General features: G+C 42.5%; 1 protein-coding gene across 1 annotated transcript in view; it reads right to left on the bottom strand.

Moving 5' to 3' along the window:
- The window catches only part of TMEM94 (transmembrane protein 94), a 51,585-nt gene extending 40,587 nt beyond the window's left edge, over positions 1-10,998 (bottom strand). Inside the window, exons 1-2 of the mRNA XM_063352543.1 lie at positions 10,863-10,998; positions 3,251-3,381 (exon numbers count right to left, since the gene is read on the bottom strand). Of these exons, the coding sequence (XP_063208613.1) occupies positions 3,251-3,274 (24 nt within the window). The 5' untranslated portion in view covers positions 3,275-3,381; positions 10,863-10,998. The remainder of the gene's footprint in view (positions 1-3,250; positions 3,382-10,862) is intronic.
- Positions 10,999-17,516: the final 6,518 nt, after the last annotated feature.

Genomic DNA, 17,516 nt, shown 5'->3' with positions numbered 1-17,516 from the left:
TCTTACAGCTCTGAAAATCCAGATTTGGTCATGACCACAACTGGAAATGGATCAAATTGCCTCCTTTTGTTTACCTCACTGTTGAGAGACCTTGCTCCAAAGTGTTTTGTGTAGGGCAGTAATTTGTACTATGTAGCTTTCTTCTGATGTCAGCTGGTATCATAAATTGCATCTGGACAGGCATTTGTGCATTAAATAACAGAATATGCTATCTTTCAAAGAGCAGAAGCTGTAAACTTGAGAACTGAAGATAAAATTCTGGGTTAAAATAAAAGGCTGAGTATAAAGGCAGAGGGAAGGGACTGAGACCCATACAAAAACTGCAGCATAGATGAGAGACGTCTGTGGAGAAAGCATCAGTTTGTGAAAAAGCCCTTGGAAGAAGAGCTGAGGTTTTAGAGAACAGCAGGGAATAAAAACCAAAGATACTGTTACTGGCAAGATGAGAAGAGGAAAAGGACTTGGGCTGCTTTTCAGTCCAAAGGGAGGACTGCAGCTCTTGTTTTGCATCCTGGAACAAGGGAGCTCAGGACCAACAGTGCCGTAGCCGGAGCAATGTGGAGTACGGCACAGGCTCCCTGAATACACATCTGGGCTCTGGCCAGGAGGCACCGTGCTGTCTCCAGGCTGCAGCAATTACACTGGGATAATACAGTGTTGTTATTGGTAACTGTGGTATGGATGATGTCAATGATTTTTAACAGTTGCGTTGCTGCAAATACAGCCTACATCTAAAGTAACTCAAACTCATGAGCCTCGTACTGTCCTGCGGCAATCAATGTTGCTGTCTGTTTTGGGATATGCTGAGTGGGTCTTGGAGCAGATTCTGTCACCTTTCACAAGTATTAAATTCACTTCAGAAATACACAGAAAATTAAAGTCAGGAGAAGAGGGGAAAGAACAAGATATCAGCACATTTAATTTAAGAAGGTTTTGGCACTACTCCTAAAATACTCTCTGCCTTTCTCTGCAGTGTCTGGCTTCTGGCAAAAATTGGAAGGCGGCCTACATTACACCTGACAAACTCTGATCCTCAGCTATTTCTGACAACGGAACTGTATTAGCTGACTGGAGCCAGAGGACACGTCTCTCATCCTTCTGAGTGACAGATGTCTGTGCCACAGCAGTGCTCAGAGCCCATCTTCTGTTCCAGGAGTGCTAACTCTTCATCACACACATATATTAGAGCAAAGAGATTGCTTTCAACTAGATTTGGGACTGATGTTTTCACTTGGGTTCATTTTATTTTTAGCATTTTAAAACAAACCTAGCACATCAAATTTACTAGTGAGGTTACATAGCAGGTTAACTTACTCCCTTATCAGCATATATATGTCCAAGTTCTTCACTTTGGAAAGGAAGATGGATTCCACCTTAAAGGGGATGAAACAAGGATCCGCAGTATTGAAAAAAAAATAGGAGCAAACTCCTTAACATCAAATAATATACTACTAGCAAGAATAAAACCATAGTCTTTTCTCAGAATCCAAACGAAGTAAGTTGTAAAATGCATCACTGATACCTATGTATCAGTGTTTTTTATAATTCCTATTGAAAAGAGTGTGGTGATTTTTTGCTTCATTTTAAATCCCCATTCAGAAAGGAGGGAGAAAAAACTTCAGTAAGTCAGGAAAGGAGACTAGGACTTCAGAACTCCATGATTCCCCATAATCTCTTGTGCAGGACACTCTCCTAATAGGCCTTTTAAAGGTCTATTACAATACTGTCCCCTCTGCTGTCTGTCCAGCAATTTGATACGCTCTTCCTGTGTTGTACAATGAAGAATGTCATATGAGAGAGAGAGAGATGAACCAAAGATAGCAACCTACAGTGAAAGTGTCCCCGCTGTGCTCTGCCGTGGATGCAGCAATGCCAGCATTGGGCTCTCGGAGCCTACACAGAACACATCCCTGTACAGAATGGTAATTGCGTCATCTCCTAAAATGATCAATACCAGATTAGCCCATGACGTCATTAACAAGAGAATAAATAGATAATTATCCTCATTGGAATGTTACCTCCACAGTAATACAGCAATTTTATATAGAACAACACAGTTCAAACACATCCTCCGAGCATACCAGCAGCGAGAGGTTCAGGACTGAGTAAACCCAGGCCTTCCTGGTGTAGCACACTACAGAACTGGAAACCCAGCAAATAAGAAGTCTAGCAGGCAAGTGCAAGAGCTGATATGAAAAACTGATTACCTTTCAAGTCACTTACACAGCTGTAGTAATCTTTTAGAGCAGGTCTGAGTCTAGGTGATTATCTGACAGGTACTTTGCACTAATGAACAAAACCCCTTCTTGATGCTGGAAGGGCTGTAAACAAGACTGCAAGAAAGGGATGCACGCAGAGTAACACAGACAGCAGACGTCATCTGGCAGACAAAGACTACAGTGTGGTGGGAAGCGGGACACCGAAAAGGAAAGCCAAGAATGCTCTCTTACCAGAGTCAGCTGAGATCTTGGCACGTATAGTGTTCTCCACTGGTCTCAAACTACCTGTCCCATTTCTGACTGGGATCCAGAATTAGGACCAGTTCACTTTTTTGAGTGAGAAGTACATTTAATACTCAGTAGGCTGATGAAACATGGCTAAAACATAAATGACCAGCAGCCTACTCGCTGAAGTAATCAAAATCATTTTACTTTTGGGAAGCAGTAACATGTGCCAAGTTTACAGTCTCCTGTCAGCCACAGCAGATATGTCTTTTTAGCTTCTAAGGAGCTATTCATGAAGATCTCTATCCTTTTTCCTTTGAAGCTCAAAACATGGCAAAATAGCAAGAGACAGATTGCCCCTCCATACAATATGTAGACTTATCTGGCACTTTCTAAACCAGATCTTGAAATACTATCCTGCAGCACTGCCTAGAAAGACATGCAATTGACGAAGAAATACATACACTTATCATCGGGAAAACTGGACTCAGGCGATTTCATCACCATAGTTTATTTAAAAAAAACTTTGCAGCAAATTCAGCCTCTCAAATAAAACCAAGGTAACAGTCCCTAAAGCTTAAGAAAGACAAAGCATATGTGACAGCATATACTTCAGCTACGTTGTTCCACCATGGTGCTCAGTCGCAGCCTGCAAAGGACTTACATACCGATACAAGTATAACCCTAGGATTGTGAACGTGACAGAAGTCTCAATTTTGGTAATAACCAGGCATAATAATGCCATATGGCGACAATTAAAAGGACTCAACATGTAAGTTGGGCATTACCCTTATCACGAAACTTACCTGACACTTCTCCTTGAGGTCCATGGCTATGCAGTTCTGTAACCATGTCCAGCAAAAGAGGATACCTCTCTCCTCAGGGGAGAATGTCTCCTAGGTAGAGATGAGCTTGGCTAGACCTAGCACATCGCCATCTGTGGAAACAGAAGGGAAGCAGTCAATCTCCTCATATCACTCCCTTTTTGACAAGGAAGTGATGAAATTCACAAAATTCAAATTACAGGATTGGTCTTTAAAAGAAGGAGCTGAAAGTGCTTCTAATAGTACCTCAACTCTCCTCTTACTCAGAACTGATCCCATTAGCTTAAGCCCCCCCAAAACTGGCAGCAGTAGATGAACTAACTTCCCTGCAGCTCAGAGTAAGAGTATTATTGCAGCCCTGACACGCTTTTGGGCAAGCCTCCAAAGAAAGCTGACAAAGCGCTGGATTCCACCAGGTGTTGGAGCATGCTGTCACCCACAGCTATTTGTCTTGCTATTCTTATCTAACAGGAGCTTTGTCCAGCTAATCTCTAATGGAGCCTGCAGTAATGATTCTTCCATTTGCTGAACAACACATCCAGTCTTTGACAAGACTATGCTGCTGGGCTGAGCATGTATCTGACCACCACTAAGTAGGCCAGAAGTCATAAAAACAATTCCAGATTACCAGGGAACTAGGATTTTATTATTATTTTTTTTTTTAGCCCATCTCCCCTTTGATTGCCAGTGGCAGAAATTTGTTCTCCTTCCACATATGCAAAATGTCTTTTCTGGTCAGAACAAAGGATCTGTGTACATTGCTTTGGAGGATTCCCTTATATATAAACATAATGAGATATTATAAGATTATGCTATGATTGATCTTGGGAAAGTCTTTTTGTTGGTTAGTAATGCTTGGTACTATTTTTTAATATCACACACCAACTCAGGGCTCGGACATATACTTCTCTTATAACCAAACAAACAAGAAAGCAGCTGGATCTGCAAATCAATCCAAACCACCCACACGTTTCCTAGATACAACAGGACTGGCTTTTGCCAGCTGGGATTTACTACTCTGGTCTATACCATAATGCCTTCTTCAAAGAAGAAGGATTCTGGAGATCCCATCCTTGTGGCAGTCACCTGCAGCATTACTCTCTGTCATGCTACATCATTTCAAGGAAAACAAAAGGCATCCAAAGCTTACTCAGAAATCTCTCCCACACCGAAGAGTCAGATGTCGGTATTTCCTCTCATGCAGGCGAGTCCTGCACCTGCATTCTGGGAAGCATCAAGCATTCAGCAAACTGCTGGTTACCAAAGAACTGCTTGCAGTAGAGCAACCAGCACCTGCAAGTGCTATTTTTTTGGCTGACAGTTGGCTAGCATGAGCCACAAGGCTGGACTCTGCCCTACTTTTCTGTTCTATGACCCTTCTCAATACGCATGCACCAAGGGAATGAAGCTATTTTCAGTCATTTCATATCCCTGCCAGGCCAATTAGGAATTGCAATGAGAGGATCAGACAAAGTTACTGGAGAACAGCTGACAAAGAGGGATGAAAGTGGGAAGGAGGAAATCATACTTTTGTATGCTTGCACACAGCAGCTCAGAGCCTCGGTATCTTGCCTTTAACTTGAGAGTGACTTCAATATAAGGGAAGGCAAGAGGAGGTGATTTTAAGGACAAAATGATCACTAACCATAAAAGGGCTAAGAAATAAATCTATGATTTGTCTTACTCCCCTCTGACACAATATTTAGTAGTAGATCTACTTAAGGATTTCTGCACCATGCTTTCACTCGTTCAAACAAAAATTAAGTGCCTGAATTTCTCTGTGGATCTGGACTTCAAAAGTGTAATTATCCGTGACACAAGTGGGTAACTGGGAAGCCAAAGTCACAAAAGCAGAACAAGAAAAAACATCCTGGTCTGTTTGTGCTAATCCCATGGAGCCCGTATCACCAGCAGCGGCGGGTGGCTCCAGCTGGAGGGCAGGGGGCAGGATCTGCTGCACTGCCCTGAGTGACATTCTGGTTTAGGCAGCAAAGCGAAATGTGATCCTGAACGCAAAACACACCATTCCTTAAAGTTCAAGGCACATCATCCACATGCTTAGGAACACCACCCTGAAGTCCTTTAGTGCTAGGAAGGAGGATACACAATCAGGGTGCTAAAAAGATGAAAGATTGCTTGGAAAGAGTGAATATGAGCTGAAGCAGTCCATGAATTCCGCAGGCAACGTGAAGATCTGCAGAGATATGCATTCATCCACTCCATCCCTGACAAGGTCCTTGTGTTCTCCCCTCCCAGACTCTTCTGTTTCAGGAATTGCTGTAATTCCCACCACCGGACACGTGTCTTGCCATGGCCCCTACCCAACAGCAGGGACTCAACACGCTCTGGACCCATCCTAGGTGTTTTGTGCACTACTATTTCTTCCATACTAGAGCATCTGCCTTCCTCTGTCCTCCCTGTACTTATCTCTCTTCTGTTTGCCCAGGCAATTAGTCTCTCATGCCGTCGACATGTTAAACTCTGCCAGACAGCAGGACAGAAATGAAGTGGGACTGCTTTGCTGGAACACGTTAGTGGGCGTCAAGTATTCAGCTGCAGACAGTCAGACATGCCTGAAGTTGTGGTTGCTCTAATCACACACCAGAGGCTCCAAGGGCAGCAAGTTTACTCCTTTCACTTTCCCAGCACACTCCATCCTCCTCAGGATACCTAGAGCAGTCCATGAAACTTGAAAATGGCTGGATGTGGTGTTTAAGTGTCATCATGCTGTATTCAGCCTGAGAAATACTTCCAAATCCCTAGGCTGAGTGAAACCCAACACAGGGTCCATCAAATAAAATAACTCAATCCAATGCATAGCACACTAGCAGCAAAATAACTTTCTGAAAATCCAGTATGCTGAACTCAGCCAGTAGTTAGCCCATAAGCTATATGGAGAGGTCTGCAATGCATGTCAGAATATCTTTATTTATTTAGAAGAGTGAATGAGTTCAGTGCTCAGGTTCCCATGTGTATCTGATACTCAGACCATTTCAGGTCTGAAAAATACATTCCCATCACCCCAAACTCATTTCTGTTTGGAAGTGCCCAGAGCAAAGAGTAAGTCTTGTAGCTTGATCTGAGTATCAACAAGTGTTTGAAACATCCTTCTGAATAGCAGAAGCAGAGCTTTATGAAGGTCCAAACTTTGTTTGCCTAATCATCTTTCAAATGACACTGTCTTATGCAGTCAGTGTATTTATATAGGTAACAAACACTGTGCTTTCAGAATCTCCTTTGAAATCTAAGGACTTCAAAGCACGACAACTTACCAAACCTCACAACATCAGTATGAGGTATCACTGTTGAAATTTAATAACTAATACAGCATGATAGAGTACGTACAGAACCCAGAAAACAACTATCAAACCAGAAAGATTGGGTACCTATACAACCTATAGACACTTGGAAAGAAAAATGTGTTTCTGAAGCTGCAAGTCTTTAGGGAGAAAAATAAATCAACCTAATGATACTGTTTTCCCTAAAGTGTTCAATCACTGATGCTTTCATGTTATTTACTGAAAATTCCCAACATAGATTACTCTATGAAAAATGATGGGGAGTCTGAACATTTCTTGCTGCCAAAAGTGAATTCCTCAAGAACAGAAGCCTGATCTGTCGCCGAGAATAGAAACACGGGGGAACAGATAATAACCAAAAAAAGCCTTGGAGAAAATGGCTTAGATTAGAGCTGATTGTTTTGATATCACCAGAACCATACGGTCTTCCTACTCATGAGTAGCTGATGTCTGCCTCATAATTTGCAACATGGGCACATTTGCTGATATATGGGCTTCCAAAGGTGCATCAAGTGATACTGTCAATTGCTCTGAGACCCACTGCAAGCACAAAATAATTACAGCAAGGGAGCTGGCAGACACATTTCTTGGCTTCAGTATCTGCTTGTGAAAAAACTTGTCGAATTTGGGCCAGCTAAACATTCTCTGCTTCAATAACCCTAAATTAAGATAGGGATACGCATATCTGCTTCAGAGAGGAACTGTGAAGTAAATGTAGTAGTAGCTGTAAAGTAAGTGAGATCTTCTGAACTACTGTTGTGTATGCGCTAAGTATTATCAACTCAGTAGTGGTCAAATATCTCATTTGTGCATGGCTGTGATCAGGACTCTATTTCACACAGGCTCCGCTTCCCTTGCCAAATTACAGGAATTAGAGAGAGAGATCTATTCTGCCATGAATTGGGAACAGGATCAAACTTGAAATGAACTTAAACTTTGTCTTCCAACTGACAAGTGTGCCTTTTGGGGGTGAAATTAGTTTTTGTTTAAACCTTACTTGCTGAGAGTTTTCCAATAAAAAAATATCTCTGACTCCTTCCTTCTTTCTTCAGCACAGGACTTGCACATTAGACTTGTTTCAAAGGACAGTGGTGGCTTAAAATGAAAGCTGAGCAACAAGGAGGGAGAAGGGGAGTAGGAAATAGCTTTGGCATGCTTGCAAGAGTCAGACCATCAGTTTACTTGCAAGATTAAGATTGGTAAAACAAGATGCTACACAATCGAAAGAACACATTTATTTTTGTTTTAATTTTTTTCTGGTGAGTTGAGAAGTAATTGACGGGTATGATCAAAAGAATGATCAAACTAGCTTAGCCTACCTTACTGTTTCCACAGGGGCCAATACTGTTTCAAATTACGGTATAAGAAATCTGAAAGATCTTTGTTGTGTTCATTTTTCTTTACTGTGTTAAAAAAAAAAAAGTGTTTGGAAATTAATCCTTTCTGCTTCAGGTACTCTAAGCCTGCCACAGAAAGGCACAGCATGTATTCAGTCTGGATCAAAGTGAAAAATGCAACAAAAGGCACAATTCTGAAAGTTGTAAGGGCCCCTCCAGCTTCTGCAGAGCAATGGGACATCATGTGCTTTGTGGCACGATGCCTTGAATGACAACTAAAACATTTCACAGCAAATGTATGGAACAATTCACAGCAAAAGTGACAGCTGTCATTCATCATCATGATATTGGTTATTTTGGTAACCAGGATTGTATAACTGCCATTAAAAAAAATACATATCCTGAAATGCTAGAAAACCACAAAGAGGCAGCAGCCCAAAATAAAATAAAAAAGCCCATGCTGTATTTATAGGACTTTCTAGAAAATCAATTTTTGCTGATGTACTCTGACTCACAGAAAAAAGTGCAGCTTTTTCTCTTAGTTCCAGTTTATAACTAAGTGTGTTACATGCACAGTTTATAGTAAATCTAGGCAAAAGCACTCTTACACCAATGTTTGCCATTTGGAGATATTTAACAAATGTCATGCTGATGGGAAAAGTGTTTTCTGAGAGTTCCCCAAAGCAGGCCCAGCACCTGATGACCATTAACAAGATCAAGTTCATGCACTGATTCAAAGCAAAGCCGAGCCCTTATGTAGAAAAGACACCAATCGGTTCAGCAGATTCTGTATTTTGGTATTCTCACAACAAGCTCCATGAAAATTTTATGATGAACATTTGTATGATGAACCATGTCTAGAAATAGGACAGTGAGCTGACTCACTCTATTATGAAAGGAAAACAGAGGAGCTCTCTGCAGCTCCTTAAGAACTTCTCTCCACCATTCACTCAAGAGTATTCTGGACAGAGATCCAAAGTACCCCATTTAGTGTACAAATGGTCCCACACATTATCACACATATTAAAAACAGAACCAACCCAAACCAAACCCTGCTCCCTGCAGGCCTGGGGGCAGGACAATGCTGCCTAAGCCCTAGCAGGACTCTCTTTTCCACCAACCCCAAAAAAGGACTTGCCTTTTGGCCAATCACCCGTGGCCCCAGCCCTGCTCCTGGCCAGCCCCACGCAGCCACAGGTGTACATAAACCCTCCCAGCCCATCCCTTGTCAAGGTCTGTTTTTTTGCTTCCAGCATTTTGGTGTTTGGAGTGTTTGCTGTGGTTTCTAGTAGATAGTTTGGGGAGGACTCTAATAGAAGAAAGGGTGGCCTCATCGATAGAGAGACTTAAACAGTTAGAGCTGTAATACGAAGATTAGAGGAAGGAGGTTTGTTTTCTTGGTTCCACTTGGAGTAGCAATATTGATTTGTTTTGTGACCTAGGCTAAAAGCACTAATGTCTTAATCTTACCATCAGATTAAAAAATGTTGGTAATGTTTTGATTTAAAAGGTCACAGTTAAGAATATTATGTAAAGTGTTTTGATGTACTTGAGTAAAAGACAACAAAGAAATATAAAGCACTAAAGAACAAAAGATATCTTGCATAAAACCAGCATAGGGTAGCTATTTATATGTGTGCCTGTATTAAGCAGGCTTCTTGGAAAGTAAATATAGTTTGCTTGTTAGATTATTCAAATTTTGCTATATTTGAGCAATCCCTGCAATTTTATGCAGTACAGCAGCTGTTAAGTAACAGTTTGTTTATACGGAAACTTGTGTTTCTAAGGAACTTATAGTGTTTCATAGAGATTGTGTGCTACTATACCATTGTATCTCGCTGTGTATGAGCTGTCTGTTCAGCTAGGTCTTTTATTCTACAATTGCTGGGGGAAATAATATGACTTCAGACAAGCATGCCATAGCAGCTTCCTTTTCTCAGAAAATGTGAAAATATGTACTGCTTGGTGGCTGCCTCGGAAGATGGATGGGTGCTTAGGCTCATCTGCTGCTATAACTTTTAAGACTAATAAAGCTAACTTAAAGAAACTCTTCTGTGGCACAAGCTGTCCTTCTGTGAAAACTCAGTCTTAAACGCATAATTAAAACACCATCCTCTTCTGTTTGTGGGTTTTCCCTTTCTCTCTAGCTATTGCTTGGGTAGATAGTATCATGTAATAAAAACTTCTGGTGTTTTATGTAATGGGATTTTTAGGCCTTTTCTTGTCAATGATGGCCTGTGTTATCCTGATAGGAGAAAGCTCCTGAACAACGAACAAACAGTCATGTAGTGCAATCCAAGGACTGCATGGATCACAGCTTTTGGAAATAAAACAAGTGGATGTGAGGCAAAATGAAGCATGCCATGACCTTGTGCTGATGAAAAGACTACAACGAGGTAGGTGCAGGAGCGGAGCGGGACAAGACAGGCCCAGTCGAGGCTGCTATCCAAGCTTGGAGGGGATCTGGGTGAACTTGTTGGGACATTTTAGTCAGAATTTGGGATCATCCCTAAAACCCTTCCGCGGAGTACAAAACGGCAGCTGCTGTAGCACACTGGGCTCGGCCTGGCCCCCCACGCTGGGCGCTGCGGGGCCGGCCGAGGCCGGTGCCCGGCGGGGGATGCTCCGCGGAGCCTGTTCCCGGCTGCAGGGAAGCCCCGCCGGGGGCGCTGAGCCGCCAACACATGTGGGAGCGCCTTTTTTTTGTTTGTGGTGCTTTTTTCCTTATTTCCTCTCTCTCATCAGCCGCTAGGTAACGCTCCGGCCAGGTGCCAAGGGAGGGTGTCTGAGGGGAATGGTGCGGCGGGACCTCTGCCTCGGGCCTCCCCCGCCATGGCGGGCAACCCCCGGCCGAGGTGGGGACCCCGCTGAGGGAAGCGGCGGGCCCTTCCGGCCCTGCTTCCTTCCCGACGGGACGGAGCCCGGCCGCGCCCCGCCGCCGCCCGGCCCGTTACTCACCAGCCGCGCCGGGCAATCTCGGCGGGGGAGCCGCTCGCCCGCCAGACCTCCCCCCGCGCCGCCGGGGCCGCCATCAGGGTCACTGGCAAAGCGGGAGGCCACGGCGCCGGGGACCCGCGGTGGCACTTCGGAGCGGCCTCAAGAAGCCGGCGTCTGGTTGGTGAGATCCCGCGCGGCCACCCGTACGCCGCGCGGTGATTGGCTCGGCCAGGGTGGCGCGCGAAGCCGAGCATCCGCCCTGGCGGCAGGTCGGGGCTAAACCTGAGGGGAGCCTGAGCGGCGGCTTGGCCCCGGCGGCGGCGCTGAGGCGGGGAGCACGGCCGGCGGAGCGGCGATCCCTCTGGCCCCGCGGCTGTCGAGATGCCGTCGGAGGGACGGTGCTGAGGGGCAGTGAAGTGACTCGGGGGCGAAGGGCATGCGGGTGGGGTGGAGAGAGCCCAAGAGCGGCCCGTGGCCTAAGGCTCCATCCTCTTGGCGAAGGCAGGCCGTGGTGGGTGCCCCAGTTAAGCCAGGATGAGGGAGAAGGGGTATCCCGTTGCCAGGGCTGTGCCTCTGCAAGGGGAGGGTGACACCTGCAGATCTTCCTCTGAAAAGCTGCTTTTGCCGTAAAGTAACAAACTGACTGGACGCCTCAAAGGAGCTGTGAGGTGAATGCCCACGCTGGGTGCCAGATGCACAGGAAGTCGTGGTGGGAAGGCGCACACAAACGTACCAAGCCGGTAATCTAACGGGAAATCTAAGCCACTGCAGAATCTAGAAAGGAAATCAGAGGTGTGAGGCAGATGGACCATTTCTGTGCCTCTGTTTAGAGATCTGGGTTTTGCCTTCTGAATTCTTAGTGGACTGTCTACATCACAAAGATGCATGTCCCTTAGTTTTAGTTCCTTCCCCATTCCTGTAATTCATTGCAGAGCTTGTATTATCCCAGGTTGTGATGCAACAGTTACCATGTGATATTTTTCTTTACAAAACTGATGTTCATTAGTTTGCTAAACTACAGATGCCAAAGCCTGGTGCAGTTGTTTGCAATTTTATGGGAATAAATTGTACAAAGAACTTAAGCTCTGCACTGATTTTCCCTACAGATGCAGTTTTGGACAAGAATGTAGTAGTTTGGGAGTGTACTTGATACTCCTTTGAGACAGTCTTGTTTTCACAGGGTCTGGATATACACAGAGTGCAGGAGTTCTACAAGTGTGACTTCAGGTCTTAAATACTAAATACAATCTCAATTTTAGTGAGGAGAATGAAGGCCACAAAACTGGTTTTCCTGAGCTTGTTACCCAGAACAATTCCCTAGAATCAATTAACAACAAAAAAAAAAGCCCACAACTCAAATACACTTGAAAGACACTGTAAATGTATTTGGTGTCTTAGAAGGAAATAAAATGGCTGGTCTGGGGAACTTTATGGTGTAATTTGGAGACAGTACAAGGAAGAGTATGAATGTGTTACTGGAATTGTAATAACATAAGATTGTGAGTTGTGCTTAGTGCTGCACGAGCATCTCATTAGTTCCTCTTTGGGTTGTTCCACGCCCAATAAAATCTACTTAATTAGTAGAAGGCTGTAAATAAAAGGTCAGAGTAAAGATACATCTTGAACAGAGATCCGGAGTCTGGATTATTTTGCCTCTGACACTGATTCCCTGTGGGTTTTGAAGAAGCCACTAATAAAACCTGTTTTCACTCACAAGTATGCTGTGTATAGCATTTCTGTCAATGAGATGTGCCGTTATAGGGGCTGATAGACCAGGCCTTTAACCTGTTTGTGCCTTTATTTCCTCCCTGATAAATCTGATCTAACTTCACCTCAGAGCGATTTAGGGACCAGTGCTTGTAAAATGTGTTAAGATTAAGCAGAAAACATTATCAAAATGCATTATTACACGGATGGCTGCAAGAGCAGAAACACCCTTGAATTGGACAATGTTGCTATAGATTCAGAAATAGGGCAGGTATCCGGAGAGCACTTTTCCCATGTATTCTAGTACTAGATGACGAAGGGAAAACTCAAAAGGCAAATGCTGTGAAGTACTCAAATGGCACTAAACTGGTATGATTTTTGGGTCTGAGAACTTTGGTGTAAAGATCTGTTCTACAAGAAAGTACTCTCTTAGGTTAAGTCATCATCCTCTCTATTTTTTTAATATTTCGGAATTGTGAATGAGTGGTCTAAAGGTAAACAAGATAATGCTACTTTTGGATGTTTATAGTTACGTGATATTCTGGTATAGAAAGCTCAGATCAGTCAATTTTGCCTGCCGATTAAGATCACTTCCCATACTTGCTTCAAAATAGCTATTTAAACTGTTCCTTGGGTGCTTTTCTTTGCATCCTTGTACTTCTTGGAATTGTTTCACTGTGTAAAGGCCGCCTCCTATATCATTTTGGTAGGAAGTGAGTTTACAGAAATGAAATGTCTACTAAAAATCTATGTGCATAGTCTTAAAAAGCTTAATTTCATGCTCACCATGTTTTCAGCGCAGGGATATACTGTCTCCTCTTGGGACCACAACATATGGGCAGGGATGTGGCTCAGTTTGCAGTAAGCTTCCGCCTCTGAATGGCTTGCACTGCCTGACATATCCAAAGGAACTATTTGACCTCCCTGCATGTGCCTTTCAGTCAGTCCTCATCAGTGTGCTGCTGCGGGTAGAGCAGACATGAAAATTTGAGTAGGACCACTTTAAAGCAGGTATTGTATGCAAAAAAAAAAAAAAAATCTTTCTTTGCCTTTTTTTTAATTAAGGTCTCTGGCAAGATGTTGAAGTTGCATTTTAATCAATATTTGATGAGTAGCATTTCTGAACAGTCATGTAAAATAATTTAAAAATTAATTAAATCGGTGAGAAAATTTTGTACTGTTTAGAAAAGGCAATTGCTGTATGTCTGATTCCCCCACCCCTTCGCACATTTCATGACAGATGATAGGAATTGACCATATTTCTAATGTGTGTAGTGATAAGAGGAATTAAAAGGGGAAGATTGATACAAAACCTGTCTGAGCCTTAAAAATTAAAAGCAGTAGTTGAGTTGAGTTGACCAATACTTTTACCATAGCTAAAAGGAAGACAGTATTTCATTTTAGCTGAATATTACCTCCCAGCTCCTGTGTATTGTTTAATAAATAAGGGAAATGCATGTAATTAAATGTCTAATTATAAAAAAATAAGTGAGAAGATACATTCCTCAAAAGAGAGAGATTCTTAGTAATAAACAGCATCTGCTTTGTTTTCCTCTGAACTGAAAGGTAATTGAACTGACAATTCCAAGCTATCCTGAAAATGACAGATGACTGAATTGGGAGTAGGAAGAAAGCAGAAGCCCTTTTGTACTAAAGAAAGGGAGATGGCACACTATAGTTGGATCTGGGTCCCTTTTACAGATTTCTTTCAGAGCTTAAGCAGCTCTGGATGACCCCAGCCAACTCATTTTATTGTTTAATTTCTTAATGTCAGCAATGGCTATTACAGTTCCCCGGTAAAGCAGCGTTTTCTACATAGTCGTTTTTATAACCATCTTGTCCTTTCTTCCCTTTGTGACCATAGAAACACATGTGGTACAGAAGTGAATCTGCTTTTATTACGTTCTTCCTAATTCACTCAGCTTTACTGTAACACTCATAGGTGGTTTTGTTTTGGACCTTTTTTCTGCTAGTTTTGAAGCTAGGCTAACTTTTCCTGTCTCTTGGTCTATAAAAGTCAGAAGGCTCCCTGTTTGTCTCACATGGTGATTAAGCTGCTTCACAAGTGCTCTTGAGGTCTGTAACGAGTAAAATTGTGAAGCTGTTTTGGCAGATCAGCTGTTCTGTCTGGGTCACAAGCAGCAACACCCATTGACTGCTCTTGGACAGATTCACAGAAACAGACAGTTGTGATAACATTTCAATACGTATGTGAGAAAGCCAGAGCAGGGCATTAGGAGGGTTTCTGAACAGGAAGAGCTGGCTGATGGTTAAAGCAAGGCTCACAAGTCCGGACCTATGCATTCTGTTCCTAATGCTGATGAACATTGTGGCATTAGTTTATTGTATGGCATTAGGCAAGCCTTCTATGCCTCTGTTTCCCCATTTAAAAAATATGCATATTTATATTGTTTATATGTGTATACATCTATTATATTTCTTTGATATTGTTGCCCTTAACACTAACACAAAGCTGCAAACTAAAATTAAACTAAATCGTCAGTATACAGCAAAGTAGTTGTCTGATTCATTCACTATCCTACTCTCTAAAGAATAGACACAGAAAGCAAATTTGGACAATTGTTTTTTTCCTTAGCTTTGCTGTCCGATTCTCTGATTAGTACTGTCACACGATGTTCCAGATACAGGCATGGGGGGAAATTCTGTATCTAGACCAGAATCCTAGATCTTGAACTAAAGTTTTAGAGAAACTCTAATAATAGTTAAGTCTTGTAGATTCCATCAATGGGCCAAGGTTGTTTGGTGATCATTTTAATACTTAATTATGAATGAAGGGGATTCATTGCCTTTTCTATCTGTAAGTAGGATCTGCAGGTCTGTTGCATGTGACCTGACTTAAGACTAGCACCTAGATGCTAGGTATTCTCAAGTTATTTAGCATCTTCCTAGAGCACGTCATACTCATTGCTCTTTTGTTGCATCAGGTGCATATGTGAAGCAACTTATGCTCCAAGACAGACTCAAACAGGTAGTAAATAGAATAGTTTTGGATTTTATGGCTAATGTCCCTGGCTTGATTATTACACTGAGGCCAACATGGGTTGACGTGAGGAGAAAAAAGGCAAGAAGGTAATGTTCATGCAACAAATATCAACAGCTCCATTCCCAGCATTCCCTTCTTGCTATGCCTACATTCCAGGCATTCCCCTTTTTGCCGCACCCACTTTATTCCTGCTCATCTCAGACAGAGGTACATAGCAAGTCAGTTCCCCTACAGCTGTCAGAACTGTCTTATGGCATTAAATTTTCAGCTTGCAAGAAAATTGATCAGGGCTGTCTTGAGTTATCTATGTCTGTTCTACATTCCCCATAGCAGATTGTCTGAATTGTTTTCTATGGGAGGAAGCTTCCTCTCTTGGTTCATCCATCAGACTGCTTAAATACAACTATGATACCACATACAGTGTTATGCTATGTGAACCACAACAATATAACGCGGAATCTCAATGTGAAATTTTAAGCATCTTCAGATGTGTTGAACCAGTTAAGGTTTTGCTTTAAAAAAAAAAAAAAATCACTACAATTCTTTGAAATCAGGAAATGCATCAGAGGAAGAAAGGTGCATGTTAGCAATGTATTTTATCACAATTACTGTGCCAGATGCCATTTAAAAAAAATGATTACAGCAGACACAAAGTTCCTTAAATTGGCAATTGTGTATTGTAGTTCATGATGACTGCAGATTCTCATGTCTGAGGAGAATGGGCTTAGGAGCAAATGTGGAGACTACAGAAAGGATGAAGTGAGACATCTTGGAGAGCTCCAGCAGAAAAGCTTCCTCTGCCTGTGGTTGAGCATGTGGAATGTAGGGTTAAGCCACATTGTTGTAAGCAATTTCTTTGCATTTCATAAGTTTGTCAGGAAGCTGATCTGCTGTGAAATACCGTGCTGATGAAGCAAGGACTTGCTCAAGGCCAGAGGTTCCTTTGTTAGAGCTGAGATGTGATGTCAGATTCCAGCAACCACCGAGTAGTTCCTACTCATGAATGACACCCTCCTGTTTTATCTTTGATACTGACAGTATCTAAAGTACTCAGATGTTAGATTTCTTACTTTTGATTGATTAGAAGCCTTAAAGAATTTGGCCTCATGCAACTTTGCATCAACTTAACCTCTATGAACTAAGGAACTACCAGTTAAGGATCACTTTGTTCTCCACTCTAGCTTGGATTTTTCTTGTTGCAGCCTCTGCTCCACCTGAGAGATATGATCACATTCTGGGCTCTTTCTGTGTCTTGCACTATCACCAGAAAGATTCTGCTGTAGTTAAATTTGCTCACAATGCACGCAGAATATGGAGACCACACTAGCTCATTCTTTCATTACTGTGTCAGTTCACAAGCTTTTAACTTGTGTTTGCCAATAGAGAGAACAGATATGAATCAAAGCTAGAGCAAATATTTTCTGACTATGAACCCTTTCTAAGTTCAATAGCTCTCCCAGTAGTTCCCAGTTGCTCTTTTGTTTGAGGCAGAGGCCCCTGGGCTCCAATTTAAGCTCTGACGCTTAGTTTTCAAACCACCTTTGAAGTTGCATGTGTTGATGCTCTCAGCAAGTGGGAGTGAGAGGTCACTTTTTTTATTCCTTTAAAAGAAAAGAAACAGTCTAGAATATCTTCCTGGTTAGCATTTAGCTTCTTGCGTCAGCCCTACAAGGAAGTACATTTACTTCATACAGTAGCACTAAGATGGTGACAAAAATTAAGAACGGGTACATCGTATCTCTTTAGTAGATTAGAGTTAATAGAGTTGCTCGTCTGGAGAAGCAGTATGTTAAGACAACATACGCTAAATTCATGCATTTGCTGAGACAACACTAGACAAAGTTAATCTTCAGATGACAAACAGTGGGAGTTCTGAGTCCTAATAATGCAAAAGTTTCCATAATAATTAAATTCCACTGCAAGGACACAGACATTAACGGAGCATAGTTTAAAGACTGTGTCAA

The sequence above is a fragment of the Chroicocephalus ridibundus genome, chromosome 14 (genome assembly GCF_963924245.1).
Source record: "Chroicocephalus ridibundus chromosome 14, bChrRid1.1, whole genome shotgun sequence".
Lineage (NCBI taxonomy): Eukaryota > Metazoa > Chordata > Aves > Charadriiformes > Laridae > Chroicocephalus > Chroicocephalus ridibundus.
This window is presented reverse-complemented; position numbering and strand designations above follow the sequence as displayed.